We start from the raw sequence: 14,969 nt of genomic DNA, 5'->3' as shown, positions 1-14,969 counted from the left end.
GCAGTTCACCGAACTGCCGGTCGAGGTTCCGAGAGATTTTTTTTTTTTTTTTTTTGTTTTTTTTTTAAAGTGCTATTGATTTCACATACCGCACTATTAATCTAACTACTGATATGTATATACAACTATACGTTCTAGGATACCGGTGGAATAACGTCATGAAACATGCGACGTAACAAGACACATGTGATAACCAGCTAGGGTTCCGAGAGATGGAGAGCTGGTCGTTGGCCTGGTTGGCGGTCTGGAGTCGAACGGAGGGTCCGGGGGACCCCGCCCGGAGGGCTCTCCGCAGGAGAGGCTTACACCACTGCTCCACTTGTAAAGTGAGTCGTGCGGCGGGCGGACTTGGGTCGGGCCGTCCTGGTAGGACGTCGAGCAGCCCTTCGGGTCGGCCCGACCCTGCCCGACCACCCGTCGGCTGTTCCTCACGACAGGGAGGGCAGGCCGACCTCATCCGACCATGCCGACCCGCGAGGCAGCATGGTCGGCTTGTCTGATAGGTCCGGCCAACCCATCTGCCCGGTGGGTCAGCATGGTTGGCTCGCCCTCGAGGTTGTCAACAGGTCGGCTAATGAGCCGACCTTCCCAACGAGTCACCGGACTAGTCAACCTGTCCGTTGGCCCAAGGTCAGAAACTCACTTGAAAAAGTGAGTTTCCTGAGAGCACCAGTACGATCTGCCGAGCGTGCTCGCGGATTGTACATAGAAGAGAAAAAAAAAAAAAAAATGTTGGACTTCACACTGTTTGCTCTTCATGATAAGAAGAGAATGCAGTATATAATCGTAACTTAGATGGAAGCTGATATGAACATTGTTGTCATTGCAGTGGTCGTAAGCAATTGCACCGGTCAGCGGTCAACCTCCAAAGGCATGGCGTGGTCGCCGGATCGACCCACCCTCGGGAAGATTTTTGCTGCTCGGATCTCCTCATGACCCAAGGCCCTGCGGCCAACGTCTGGGCAATCCCAGCTTGAAGCCCAACGTCCGGGTAGGATTTGTGGCCTAGCCGCTGTCTGGGGCAGCCCGACCTTCCCAACATACACTCCTCCCAATGTCCACCGTGCAAAGTATTGCTGCAGGGGCAGAGAGGGGGTGGCCAACGTCGGACCGGACGTCCGCCCGCCGTCCAACTGCACCCGTGGTGTACGCCTAATGTCTGAAGTCTGGCAGGGAAAGGAAGGATATTCAACCCCAAAATAACTAAATAATTATTTAAAAATCAGCAAAACATGTGCAAAAAAAAACTGAATAGACAGTTTCATTGGCAGTGCTGATGCGCACCCTCACCCAAAAATTTGAGCAAAAAGACCCAAAACTGATTGAAGGAATCCGTTTTGAAGGTCAAAGGAACCCTGAAGGATATTACATTGCTCTGAAGATCCATTTTTGGATTTTCTGATAATATGCACAATTGAATTTCTTTTCTGCAACAAAATGCAACACTACATGTGTAGGATCTGCAGGTTTGCAGATCCAGGATCCACCAGGCATGATGGTTGCGCATCCTCAGTTTACATTTCCTCATGTTTTTTTTTTTTTTTTTCTTTCATTTTTAAACCATTAGTACAGTGCAAATGGTTTGTATTGAGGAGATGAGACCAGTGCCAAATAAAAGCTGAGGTCCAGAAGTATCTTTTTGGCTCTGGGGCAGGTCCACAGGACCTGAGGGGGAGGCTGGCTGAGGCTTAATATTTTCCCTCCAGCCAATTGTGATTTCTTTCCCAGCCAAAATTTTGACATTACGCGCAAGTCCCTCCCGGCGGGAGGGGCCGCTTTGCGGCCAGCCACAGCGAGCCTCTCACCAGGGGGGACTTGTGTTAAGTTAGAGGGTCTCCCAGGCGCCATCAGGGCCTGCTGGGCGCCGCCGGGCGGTGTTGCTTGACCATCCCGGGTGAGTACGCCTTGCACCCGCGCACCTTTGGGTAAAAATGAGGGGTGTGCGCGCATCCCACTTCTGCATGAGATCGGGGGCCCCAAGCATCATTCTTGATTTGTGGGGGTTTCCTCGGGGTTACCCGCGGGGATACCTCCATGGGTGAGGTCGGGACCTGTTGGCTGCGGTGGTTTCTGTGGGGGACCCCACGGGGATACCCTACCCAGGAAAAAAAATGAACTCCTCAGTTCCAAAATACCAAAAAATCATTGACATGCATAAAATCCTGCCCTCTCAGCCTCACCTGGGCGCACCGCCCTTGCGCCAGCCAAAGGCGCACCCCTTGAGGGGGTCTTCTAGGCGTCAATTGGCACACACTTTCTCAAATGTGGCGCCGTCAACCCTACGGGTGAGACTGCTTAGACCATCCGCACTGGGCGCTAAGTTAGCCCGGATTAGGGTACTTAGTTCGACCCCGCAACCGCATTGGGTTGGATCAACCGGGGATCAACTTGACCCAGAGCTTGGTTTGGAGCTAAAGGGGTATAAATCTAGCCCCCACTAGTCCTCGGACTAACCTCTAAAATGCATATGCATCATGCTCAATGGCATGAACTCTATGTGTTTAGGTGCCAAATACATACCATACAGGCACCTAATCACATAATCTCCGACAGCCTCGGACCTCCCAATCTACACCGATGCGGTCAGCCACTCGGATTAGCCTACTCCAACCGTAATCTGAGAGTCCAGACTAACTTAGCAATGGATGCGGATGCTCTTAGGGCCCAATTATAAACTAGTTCTGGAATAATTTTAGGATTGGTTTCAAATAAGTTTGAAATATCTTTTTGCTAACTTTTTTGGGATTGAAAATCTCAAAACAACCCAAACCACCTCAGGGAGGTGGTTTGGGGGAAACTGGTTTACCAATACTGTTTTGAATGTGATTACAGCTCAGCATGCAGATGCCCTCCATACACCTGACCAGTACTTCCCCCCCCCCCCCCCCCCCCCCAAAGGCCACAGCATATGTACTTGCGCAAGATACAGCCATCAAGGCTGATTTGCAGGTAATTGCAAAATGGAAACCATGGACGGATAGCCAGGATGCAAGCGCATCTATCAATGCCCGGGACCTCATATGTAGCTCGCAGAATGAGCGAGCTACAGGCTCTCGCAGTTGAACCAGGATGTTGCGCGCAAGAATCAGCCTTCAAGGCTGATTCACGGGTATCTATTGACTTGGGAGAGTTGGCAGACATTGGCGGCCAGTTGTCCCAACCCAGGTTGTCCCCCCAAGTTCGTGGGAACGCTGCTGTTGTCGCTGCCATTGTCTTGGCGCATGCGAGACGGACAACTGCTGACAGAGCAACCTGTGGTAGTGTGATGCTCACGTTCAGTTGCGCCGGAAATTCATCCAGCATGGTGGTGGGTTTATAATTTACACTTGGTTTGAAACAGGTTGGAAACAGTTTTGGCCCCTGTATCTGCACCACCAAGATTTTTTTTTTGATTTCAAACTTATCACCATGGACGTTTGCTCAGCACCTGTTTACGATTGCCTTTGTATAATCCATGCCGAGGTTTGGTCTGAACATTGTAAGGTACTGGTTCAAAGTTGGTTTGAATTTGGTCTGATCTTTGTTCAAAGAATGGTTGATGTCAGGTAGAATCTAACTGGATCCAAACTGGAATTGTATGAGATGTATTGTGGAAGGTACATGTAGAACATACACCATACCTATGCTGAAACTAAGCCCAACTGTGATCAGGTGGACTTGATCCACAATATTGACCAAATATATGAATGGTTTGACCTGATTTTTTACCTCCGTGTATACCCATACCCTGTAGATTGCTCTGATGCATGTTTTAGTATTTTTTTGGGTCAGCCTAAGTACACTCCAAAAAAATCCCAAAAGCACTCCACAAGTGAGTGTATGGAGTGCGCGCTCCAATGATTGTTGGATTACAGAGTAGAATACTCCAAGTTAGCTGGAGTGCAGAACCAGGGACTCAAGAGTCTTTGGAGTGTACCACAAAGAACTGCAGTGGCCAGCACATGTATTGAGTGCCGGTGAGTCCCACTCCATAAAATTAGAGTGCATATCCCCAGCACTCCATTCATGATATTTCTCCTCCCTGAAAGGGGAGTGCAGAGCTCTCCAGCCAGAGCTGGAGTGCATATGGGGTTCAAGTTGAACCCCAGTCAAGCAGGGTATACTGTGTACACACCCTGTCTGGCCCACCCGGATGCCCGCTGACACCTCTTGATCACCGGTACACCACAGGGGCAAAAGAAAAAAATCTTGATGGGAGTGGAATCTCCTCTTGATTAATGGTCCATGCCGGTCATTGAGGGGACTCACACCTCTCAATGACTGGTGTGTACAGGTCAGTGAGAGGAGTGATTCCCCCCAATGACCAGTACAGACCTGGATTGAGGAGGTTCACACCTCCTCTCAATGACTGGCCCGTGCTGGTAATCAAAGGGAGTCACACCTCAATGACAGGTGTGTACAGGTCATCAAGAGGTGTGATTCCCCCCAATGACCGGTACAGACCGGCATTGAGGAGATTCACACCTCCTCTCAATGAATGGTCCGTGCCGGTCATTGAGGGGACTCAAACCTCTTGATGACCGGATTGTGCCGGTCATCAAGGGGACTCACACCTCTCAATGACCGGTACAGACCGGTCATCAACGGGACATGTTAATCCCCTCTCCCCTTGATGTCCGTCCAGGTCATCAAGAGGAGTAACACCTCCCCTCAATGACTAGTCTGTGCCAGTCATCAAGGGCACTTCCACCTCTCGATGACCCATCTATACGGGTCATCAAGAGGAGTAACACCTCCCCTTGATGATCATCAGTCTGTGCCGGTCATTGAGGGGACTTACACCTCTCAATGACCGGTCAATACAGGTCATTGAGGGGAATAATTCCTCTGGATGACTGGTCCGTACCAGCCATTGAGGGGAGTAACATCTCCTCTTGATGACCGGTATGTGCCAGCCATTGAGGGGAGTCACATGTCCTCTCAATGACCTGTAGAGACAGGTCATTGAGGGGGGAGCACTCGGCCATTGAGTGGGGTATGTACTCCACTCAATGGCCATTAAGCAGCATTAAACCCCAGAACGCCGCTTAATGGCCGGTCATCAATGGTGTGCACAGGACTCAATGGCCAGTCATCATTAGTGGAGTACACACCCCAGTTGATGCCCGGTCATTGGGTGGGATGTATACTCCTCTTGATTGCCGTTCATCAAGCAGAGTGTGTACTCCACCCGGTGGTCGGCCATTGATTGGAGTGTGGGTTGAAGAGATCCACCCGGCCAGTTGAGGAGCTTATTACATAAGCCTCTCCAAGGAGGCGCGCAGTGTAGGACTCCCCATTTTCACACAAACATACAGGCGTACATTAGTGTGACACACACCAATTCATGTCAACCGCTTCAAAACCAAAAGAAGTCAAAAATTTAATTCAAAAAATTACTCTACTTCTACAATAGACAGAAGTCTGAAGAGGAAAAAAATACTAACACAACTTGGGAAGACAGCAATTCCCAAATTCCAGACTAATCAACAGTAGTTCAGGCTCAAACTTTGAAGCAATGTCAATTGTAAGTCAGATATGTTATTTTTTTCTTTATTTAAAAATATTCCTTGAATCAGGGAGAAGAAAATGGTGCAGTAAACCAGAAAAAATGTGAAAAAATGTGATCCTTCTGGAAAGACAGTTTTTTATAAACTTGGCATCTAATTCACTACACAACAACTCACGGATTCAGAATTCACGCCTTGAGTATCTTGAAAATTGTTCATCCTCATTCTGAATTGAATCAATCCATATTTTTTTTCTGAAAGATCCATGTGCAGTGGAAGTTGGAATTCAGGGTGATTCAACATGCCTCAATTCACTTGTGCATGGCTTGGCCTTAAATCCCCACCAAAAAAAGAAAATTTGGAAAATTTGCCAGTTACGGCACACAAAAAGAATTTGCAACTATATTCCAAGGTGGCTACACCACCCACTTCCAAGGGTGTAAATATTATATGTTGCCATTTCAAGAATCAACCAGCAAATGGTAGAGCCACTCCACCTCATACCCAAAGCCCATTTCTGCCAATAAATTAGAAGAGAGATCTCACATCCCTGATCATTTCAAATGGACTGAATTGGGGATTGCCAATGCATGCATTCATCATTCTCAAATGGAACTTAACTATCAAATTTTCAAACGGTCTGCTTCAATTTGAACACAGGCTCAGCCACTACCAGCCAGATAAAAAAATATACTCTCTTTAAACATCAGCACCATTCAAAGACCCCATTCCGCCCAACAAACTTGAAGTAAAAAATTGAATTTGAAATCAACTTGCATGTGAACTCCCTCTTCTACCCAACATATAAATCAATCACAACCAGATTTTTGAGTCTTGTACAAATTCTTTCCTTAAATCCGAGTGAAAATAATGACTTGAGGCGTAAATATGATTCTTCTTCTTATAGTTTTCCAGAGACACATCTTGCTATATGTTGATTCAATTGTTGAAAATCTCAGAAATGGTGAACTAGATCACTTCTGGGATGTTGCTTTTGACTATGAATCACAGGTTGTTTTTTTCCGTGCATTTTTGTGTCACATTTTCAGTAACCATATTTTCCTCCTTGATAAGTGTTGCCTAATTGTATCTAAGCCTTGTGATTTTTTTCTACAATCTGTTCATGTAACAGCTAACCTTGAAGACTCAGACAACCAACTTGCCACCAAAAAAAAATCATGGGGATACCCTGTTAACCAAGCTGATCTTTCATTCTTCTTGAATTCCTTTGAGGAATAAAGAATGTCTGCTAGTTGAAACCTGATGGTAAGATTTTGGCTTGTATCTTTCACAATTGTTCTTGCTACCAAGCTCCTGAGAAACCTTGTAATGTTTGCTCTTGTTTTGGGTAGGCTCCTTCACATGTTGAATTTCTCAAGGTTTGGGTTTTGGCCAAAGAAAACACCAGCTGAGGCTCTTGGAATTCTAGCAGAGCTGATTGCTTGCTGGCCATTGCCACAACATGTCAAGCAGAACCAATATAGCATCTGCAGGTCGGACAATGAGCATGGAAAATGATGCACATTCAATCAATAGCAAATATTTCAAAACACTACTCCCCACATCATTCCTGAAACAATAAAAGGGAGCCAATCTAGAATATGATGATTCAATATAAAATTAGCCCAGACAGCCACAGAAATTTGAGTAAGATTAAGATGTTCAGATTGAAATTGATACCCAAGATTGTCCAATCATCATGTCAAGCAGACCCAACATGGGAAATGCATGCGTACTGGAAAACTGGCACAGAGAGTAATGAAGATTCAATCTAAAAGAACTGTTAGAGAGGGTTTCAATTTTAGAGAAAACACACCAAAAATTCATTGTTAAATATTTAATACATCAAAACGTTTTCAAATTTACTACCAAATTTTTGTGTTCAGATTGAAATTCATTTTAAACAATAGATGAATCAGGAATTTTGCCGAAGAGTTTCTCTTTTCCAAGCTCACATATCAAGTTTATCTACAGCTTTATCCAAGTATATTAAAGCCTCCAAATCATGAAACAAAAATTCAAGGGTTTCCCCTACAAATTTACAAAATACACAAAAAAAATCAAGGGTTTCCCCTCTACAACTGCCATGAAAAAAACATCCAATGTTTCCCCTCTATAAATGCTAAAACCAACAAAAAAGCCCACAAAAATCGAAATAGGACAACAAAACATAACCTGCACCCAGCCACCTAGCATCAGCAAGCTGATGCACCGTGGCCCACTGTCCATCCCTGTCTAGCAGGGTCAAAAAACAAGTGAGAGGATGGCCCCCAGCCATTAAGCACAAGGGGGGCCACCGAATGTTCCCCCACCAAACTGCGCAAGCGCAACAGCGGACGGGGGTGAGACAACCCCCCGGCTGGAAGCCAGCCCGGGGAGTTGCCTGAGGGAACAAGGCTTCCTCAGGTCCCCTATTTATAGACTCCCAGCCTCACCAATGCCTGCAGGTTGCAGTCTTCACCATCTTCACGACGACCAACGCCACCACCATCACCCTATCTATCACACAGCGCCGCCCTGGTGCCCGTCACCACGTGCCCTGCAAGATTTTGTCTGGTTACTCCTCATGAACCGTCATTTCTAACAGGCTGACTTCCATTCAGACTTGCGCCTTGCCAAATAAACCCTCACACCTCCCTTTACCACTAGCTCTTCTTCCTGGCGTTGGCAGTACTGGGTGATGAGGGATGAGGCGGTCTGTTGCTGTTGTGAGTAGCATTGGTTTTGCGTCCGGGCGAGGCTCGTGGTGGGTGTTCTCGAGATGATTTGCAGCATGTGTTGTTTTTTTGCAGTGGGGTTTATCCTTATTTTTTCTTGGTGTTACTCCGTACACAGCACTACCTCTAACCCTACCAACTACCACCACCCGAAGATGATGCGGCTCGCCACCTGAGCCTTCTCGACCAGCCGGGCAGCAACACTGGAAGCTGAAGCCCACGCCCTCCACCCTCGCCGCCGTCCCCCGCCAACCTACCCAGCACTGCCCTCCTCGGCGCCAAATGGCGCCCACCCATTTTCCCGACCAGACCCCTGCCTTCCCATCCTTGTCCTCAGAGCTCACCATCAAACTCGGACAGAAAGACTCGCCCGAGCGTGAGGCCATCCTTGCTGGTACGCCAAAAAACTCACCGTCTCTCTCTCTGTTGCTGTTATGCACCCTCTTCTACAAAATTACTCACTTCTCTCCTCCTCCCCGCTGTTCTCCATCTAGACAACTCGTGCTCGAGGGTTAAATAAGCCCGCTATGGTCTTCGAGGACTGCGTGTGCAAAGAGGTGAATGTCAAGATACTCATCAAGCTGATGCTAAATCCCTCGGCCCTGCCGCCGCTGGCGCAAAATATGAAGCTGACAACGGCCGTCTGACAGGTGTCCCATCAAAGCGTTGCAGCATGCACCCCGGTGGCTGGTACCAGCATTGACGACAGCGGACGCGGAGCTGACAGGGCTGCTCTGATACCTTTTTGGGAGCATGCAGCGGACGATGGAAAGGGTATCGGGGAGCGAGTTGGTTGGGACAACAAACAAGGCATTTGAAAAATCTCAAGAAGTAGACTAAGCATTCTAAGTGTCAAGACTGATCTTACTTGCCAAACCTCCGGTCTCTCATGATACCAAAGGGTTTGTTGCCATGTTTGGAGGAGTGACAGTAACTCGAATGCAACAGAAACTGCAAACAAGCTGACTGCTAAGTCACTTTTTATTTGATTTTCTGCAGGGTCTCAGAAATTATCATGGATACTATCCATTCCTTGTTTTTGAATATGGCCGGCTGATATTGAATTTCTTGTTCTGAGTGGCTAGACTACGGAAGAGTCTGTACCAGCCCCACATGAGCCAAGCTGATTTTGTCAAAGGGGGAGGGCTAATGGAGCCAGGCAGGGCCAATCATGTCCTTGGACGGTGATGATGCTGGACCTTGACTGATGCTGACCGGCTGCCGGCGACGCCCCTCTAGAACATCCATCTGCCAAAGCCATGTTGTGTCTTCCCCTTCTCCCTGGCCGCACTGGCAACTTTTCTGAACGAGATCCACACCATTGTGCCTGTGTCCTTGTGTTCTTACTTGTCCCACTCCACCTCCGCTGCCTTACTGCATCTCTTCTTATTCCTTCTCCTCCTCCTCGACCTCCCTATCCATCCTCCGCTCAATGGTGCAGTCAAACCAGGAGATATCCGCATAGCAAGAAAAGGCAGTTGGCTCAAATGTAAGCCTCCTGCGCGAGGAAGAGGAGATGGTGTTACAGGCGGAAGACTGAATGTTCAAGCACAAAAAGCACTGGCTGAAGCGCACCATCCACAAGCTTGTACGCTCTGCGTGCTCTGTGTTGAGGGTAACTTGGTTGACACAAGACTAAGAGAGAGGTTTGACAAGATGTCAAGGAAAAAGTCCAAGGACAGTGAGTCAAGATATAATCATCATTCAGTGAAGGAAAAGAGAAGACAACTGAGACAGGGGCTGAACTATATAAGATGGTACAGATATGGACCAGCTTTGGTGTATGGAGTAGAAGCATACAACTCTATAAGAATATTGTACACTATCTTAATACTCTGGGTCCACCCCCTTGCTGCTTACTTGTTCACCCACCTCCTCTGCTTCCTGCATTTTTCCTTCAATCAGTAATGCTTCTCTTGCTAGCTATCAGTGGAGAAATGAGGGCTCCGAGTTGGAGGGAGGAGGGAACACAGGCCTGAGGAAGAAAGCTCAAGGCCGCAAAAAAAGACAAAGAATCCCAGAAGGAGGGCCAAGCTGCTAGCTTGTGAAGGGGAAAAAAGGCCCCTCACTACATGAGACTCACTGGGTCTCAGGGAGCAGGCGCAGGAACTGATGAGGATTTATTATCTAAATGCACAAACCTTTATAGCTATTACAACTGAGGGAAAGGTTGTGGGCAGAAGTTGGACATGCATATTCATTCAGGAGGGAGAAAAAGAGTGACAGAGATGTGACAGTGAGAGGAATGGAAACCTGGGTAGTTGCAGTTTCAACAATCAGTGCCTTTTCTTCTCCTTCATTGGCAAAGGGCTTCTGGTTCCTACTGGTGCTGCCCTCCCATGCAAGAAATTGGGGAGGGGAGGGGAAGTTGAAATAAGAGAAATGCCTCTTGATTAAGCCTAAGCAAATAATGTGGACTTGTGTGGAGTTTTCATTTAAGTAACAATATGCAGATAACCTTAAGCCATGTTAGAAGGCAAGTGTTTTTATATTTTCATACCTGTTATTGGATTGAGATGATGGTGAGGAGGAAATGGTGAAAGAGGAGATTATTTGGATATCTTCTTTTGGTGCAACTTCAGGATGGCCCAGAGAAAAAATAGCTCTGACTCCATAATTTTCATTTTTATTACAGTGAATTCTGAGGAAAATATAAAACAAGCTCATCTCTCACACTTGTGACAGATGAATAAAACAATTTTAGAAGCTAACTACATGTCTCAACTACAGGAGGATGTCACATCTCAACTGCAGGAGTATGTTGAGAATCTACCCATCTCAACTACAGGAGGATTTTGAGAATCTATACGTCTCAGCTACTAAATCAATTGAGAAACTACACATCTCAATCACAACAATATTGGCAAGGTCTATCTAAGCTGGATAAAATCAAGAACTACAAGTCTTAATTTATGATAAAATAAGGTAATTTTAATATTAAAAATCTTGATTGAATAAATAATGCTGAGAGTGATGATGAATCCAACACATATAAACAAACTACAATGAAGCATGCCCTGGTGAGTTGAAGGTGGAGTTTTGGTCATTGGGTGCAATGTTTGTGGTTCCTGTGGGTGCAGGCTAGGGAGATTTTGAGCTGGAAGAAAGTGAACCCTGCAGCGGCGCAGCCGCTCTGGCCTCTAGTTTCTTATGAAATGACTCTCTGTAAGCTTCAAGGATTTATCTTGAGCATCTTCTAAACCTCAGAAGGGTGAATTTCACTCTTTCACAAGAAGTTGAGGAATATCTCCTGGACATTTGGGAATTCAAGTTGACAAGATCTTCTCATGGAAAAGTTTTTTTATACTCACAAGAGCCTTAGAATTCAGTCTCAAGCCAGATTGAACCCATCTCAAACTTGCCTTGAGCTAAATTCAGCATTGTTTCAACATTAATTCAGCATGGATTGAGCACAAGTTAATTGAGTGGAAATTGAGTGTAACTTGCTGATAGAGTCCAGAAGTAAGTTTAAAAGTTTAAAAAAATTATTGAATGATTGGAATTGCATGCAAGTGCTGAGCAAGCTCTCCTGGTATAACCCCATGATTAATCAAAATATATTATTTAGTAGTAATATGAGAAACTATTGTTTCTGCCAGCCAGTTGAAAATTCCTTGCTGTGTGGTTGTACATATGTTTTTAAAGAGGTAAAGTAATTTATATGGTCAAGTTGCAGTTGGTATCAATATGATATCAGACCCTTTCCAACAAACATTCAGCATAACTTAAGCAAAAATTCAGCACAAAATTACACATCACTTGGAGCCAAGTCCTTAAATAGATCTTAAAGGATTCCTAAAGAGAGGGGTGAAGGCACTTGCACGCAAGTGCTGAGCAAACATCCGTGGTGTATTTGAAAACAATCCCAAAATTATTCCAAAACTGGTTTATAATTGGGCCCTTAGGGTTCTCCACTCAAAAAACATCACCCCTTGCCCAGCATGGTAGCCCGCAGAGCAAGCCCCCTTTACTACAAAATAAACTGACCTGCATGTCTGGGCCATTTCAAGGTGCTTATTTTTTCAAGATGAATATCATGTATGATTGACATCCAACAGCTTCCCCAATTTTGGGAATCTTGTAGATAAAGGCATTGAAAAAGCCTAGTACAGTTCTACATATGCATGTAATCAGCTTGCAGATGTTGAGTTGGAACAGGTTACATGCACATTTCAACACAGCTCATGGCTGGAGCTTTAACCCAACCCACCTAAAAAGTTCTAGCTGAAATGATGCATTACCCCACCCTTTGTGCGCAATCTAACATGGAGCAGGCTGTCCATTGATCACATAGATTTGAATCCTGCACTAGCCTCCAGGTTTTTATCTCTTGACATTTCTATATTTGCTCTCATGAGCTGGGGAAATTAGGCATGCAATTCTAGCTGTCTCAGACAACTATTAACTAATGACAGACAGTGTCTGTCATTACGGTGGACAACGTGTAATGGTGCTTGAGAGTGATTGGTGAATGGTGATGCAGATAAATTGGCTGCTTGCCAAAGAAAGTGAAGAAGTCGTCCTTCCTTGCTAAAACCATCACAAATCTTCACTCCTGATCCGTAGTTATTTGCTCCAAACTTTTGTCAGGCCGGATCAGCTGGTGTACGTAGACCCTTCTGAAGTAGTGAATACGTGAGCCCATAACTAACGCAAATGCCTGATTTAATGTTTGCATACACTTTATCCCGTCGTTTGGCCAGCCCCGCAATCCGGGCCAGGAATACCAATGGCTTGTGGGATGTAAACCCTGGGGTTTCAGATTTTTACATGACATTTTTTGCAGGCCATATGGCTTTCAAATCTGGTGACATGCAAAATTCACAAAACATCTGTGGATTTTGTAGTTTTGCATGCCTTTGGCAAAATATGATATAAGTCTTGCAAAATATGGCTTGTAAAATTCTTGGCGGGTGATGCAGGCAGCAGTTTTGCACGCTTTTATTTGCAAGCTATATGGCTTGCAACCAACTTGTCTTGCAAAAATGCATAGTACAAGCGAGAAAAGAAAATTTGCAAGACTTGCTCTTGCATGACATGCATATCATTTGCAAAGCTGCCCGTCTGTAGGCCCCAAAAAGAATTTTGCATGTCTTGTTATGACTTTGCAAGACATATATTTTGGGATGGAACAGCAAGAAACAAACAAGGAAGGTTACAAAATAAAGATAATAAAATACTCAGTTTTTACTTCTGGCTGACCTTCAGGTAGCCCAGGTGTCTTGTGGAGGTGGACAAGGCAAAACCTTTCCCTTCTTGGCAGGCCAAACTGAATTGTTGAGTGGTGCAAGATTGGGGGACATGACCGTTGGTGGTGGCAGCACTTTTGGCAAATCCTGCGGTTGCAACTTCAACTTAAACTTAAGCAATACCGGTTTTTTGACCTCCGGTGGGTCACTCGTTTCAGCAGAAACATCGGGTACGTCCGGGGATGGCTTGGAGCGTCCTAGGAGGTCAGAAATGTCGGGGAGAAGGCTGTTGGAAGCTTTCTTCGAGGCCAGTGCCAAGAAAGTTGCAGAGACAGGTTTTTTGGATGGTTTGATTGAGGGCGGTGCCGGGGAAGTCACAGGTGGCTGCGAAGGGGAGTGAGGTATCAAGACAGAGTTGTAAGACAAGTTGATGATTGCTTTCATTTGCATGAAAGGCAGATCACCAGCGGGTTGCTTGTTATCTTTTGCAATCTTTGCGATTGAGTCTTCCATGTGTTTTTCTTCTTACGGCGTCCATATCCTCGAGTACATCAGCCAAGAAGTATCCGGGGAGACGCCTGAGATACTACCTGGCACGCGATTGATGAGCTGGGCAAAACCATTGTTACAAGCGTTGTTGTGGAGCCAAACACCAACCATACTACCCAAATGTTTGAGCATCTTGGCCCAATAATGATTATGGGCCCAATAGCCTTGAGACACCAGAGTATAAGTGTGACCGCAGATCAAGAGCTTGAACGGCCAATCTTTGGTCCCCATGAAATCCTGCCTGGCTTGATTGTCTGCTATGTGCATTACTTCGAGGTGGATGTTGAGATGAAGTGGGGGGAGGTTGTCTTCAAATGCCAGCTTGGAGATCTCAAGAAGGTTATTTCCGTTGGTGCTTTGAGTTGGTAGATCGACCAGCTTGACTTTGGAGTTGAGGCGTTTGAGCTTGCGACCAAGGCTGAAACGCTGCGCTGCGCTACAAAAAAGCGGTCTTTTAGCGCAGCGCAGCGGGGAACCGCTGCGCGGTCAGCCCAAAAAGTGGTAGCGCAGCGCCAGTCCCGCTGCGCTACCGCTGAAAATAGCGGGGGCCCGCTTTTTCCCCAACCCAAAAAGCGGTAGCGCAGCGGACGGGGCCGCTCCTTTCAGCGCCGCGCAGCGTCCACCAAAACAGCTACGCTTTGCGCTGCGCTTTTTTGGCTGGCAGCGGGGGAGCGCTACGCGGCCAGGTCAAAAAGCGGTAGCGCAGCGATGGTTCCGCTGCGCTACCGCTGAAAGTAGCGGGTTCCCGCTTCTTGCCAGACCCAAAAAGCGGTAGCGCAGCGGGCGGGGCCGCTACTTTCAGCGCAGCGCAGCGGCCACCAAAGCCGCTGCGCTTTTTGAAGCGCAGCGCTTTCACCCTTGTTGCAACCCTTTGACTTTTTTGGGGTTGCAGGTTTAAACAGCGGTTGATTGGCCTCTGGACATACCCGACAGACACGGCCGCATGGAATTTGAATGCCTTGGGTCGTCCAGATGTGAAATAGGTTTTGAACATCGGTGTAGGCGGTATTGGAGCTAGTGAACAT

At 46.5% G+C, this 14,969-nt stretch overlaps 1 protein-coding gene across 1 annotated transcript; it reads right to left on the bottom strand.

Annotated features, from left to right (window-relative positions):
- Nucleotides 1-13,410: 13,410 nt before the first annotated feature.
- PtA15_11A311 (uncharacterized protein) lies at nt 13,411-14,969 on the bottom strand (the record flags this gene model as incomplete). Its single annotated transcript, XM_053161207.1, has 2 exons — nt 13,411-13,779; nt 14,871-14,969. The coding sequence occupies 2 exons, from the start codon at nt 14,967-14,969 to the stop codon at nt 13,411-13,413; spliced, it is 468 nt and encodes a 155-aa protein (XP_053025176.1).

This window comes from Puccinia triticina, chromosome 11A (assembly GCF_026914185.1).
Source record: "Puccinia triticina chromosome 11A, complete sequence".
Classification (NCBI taxonomy): Eukaryota; Fungi; Basidiomycota; class Pucciniomycetes; order Pucciniales; family Pucciniaceae; genus Puccinia; species Puccinia triticina.
Note: the sequence above shows the minus strand (reverse complement) of the source record. Positions and strands in the feature narration are given on the sequence as shown.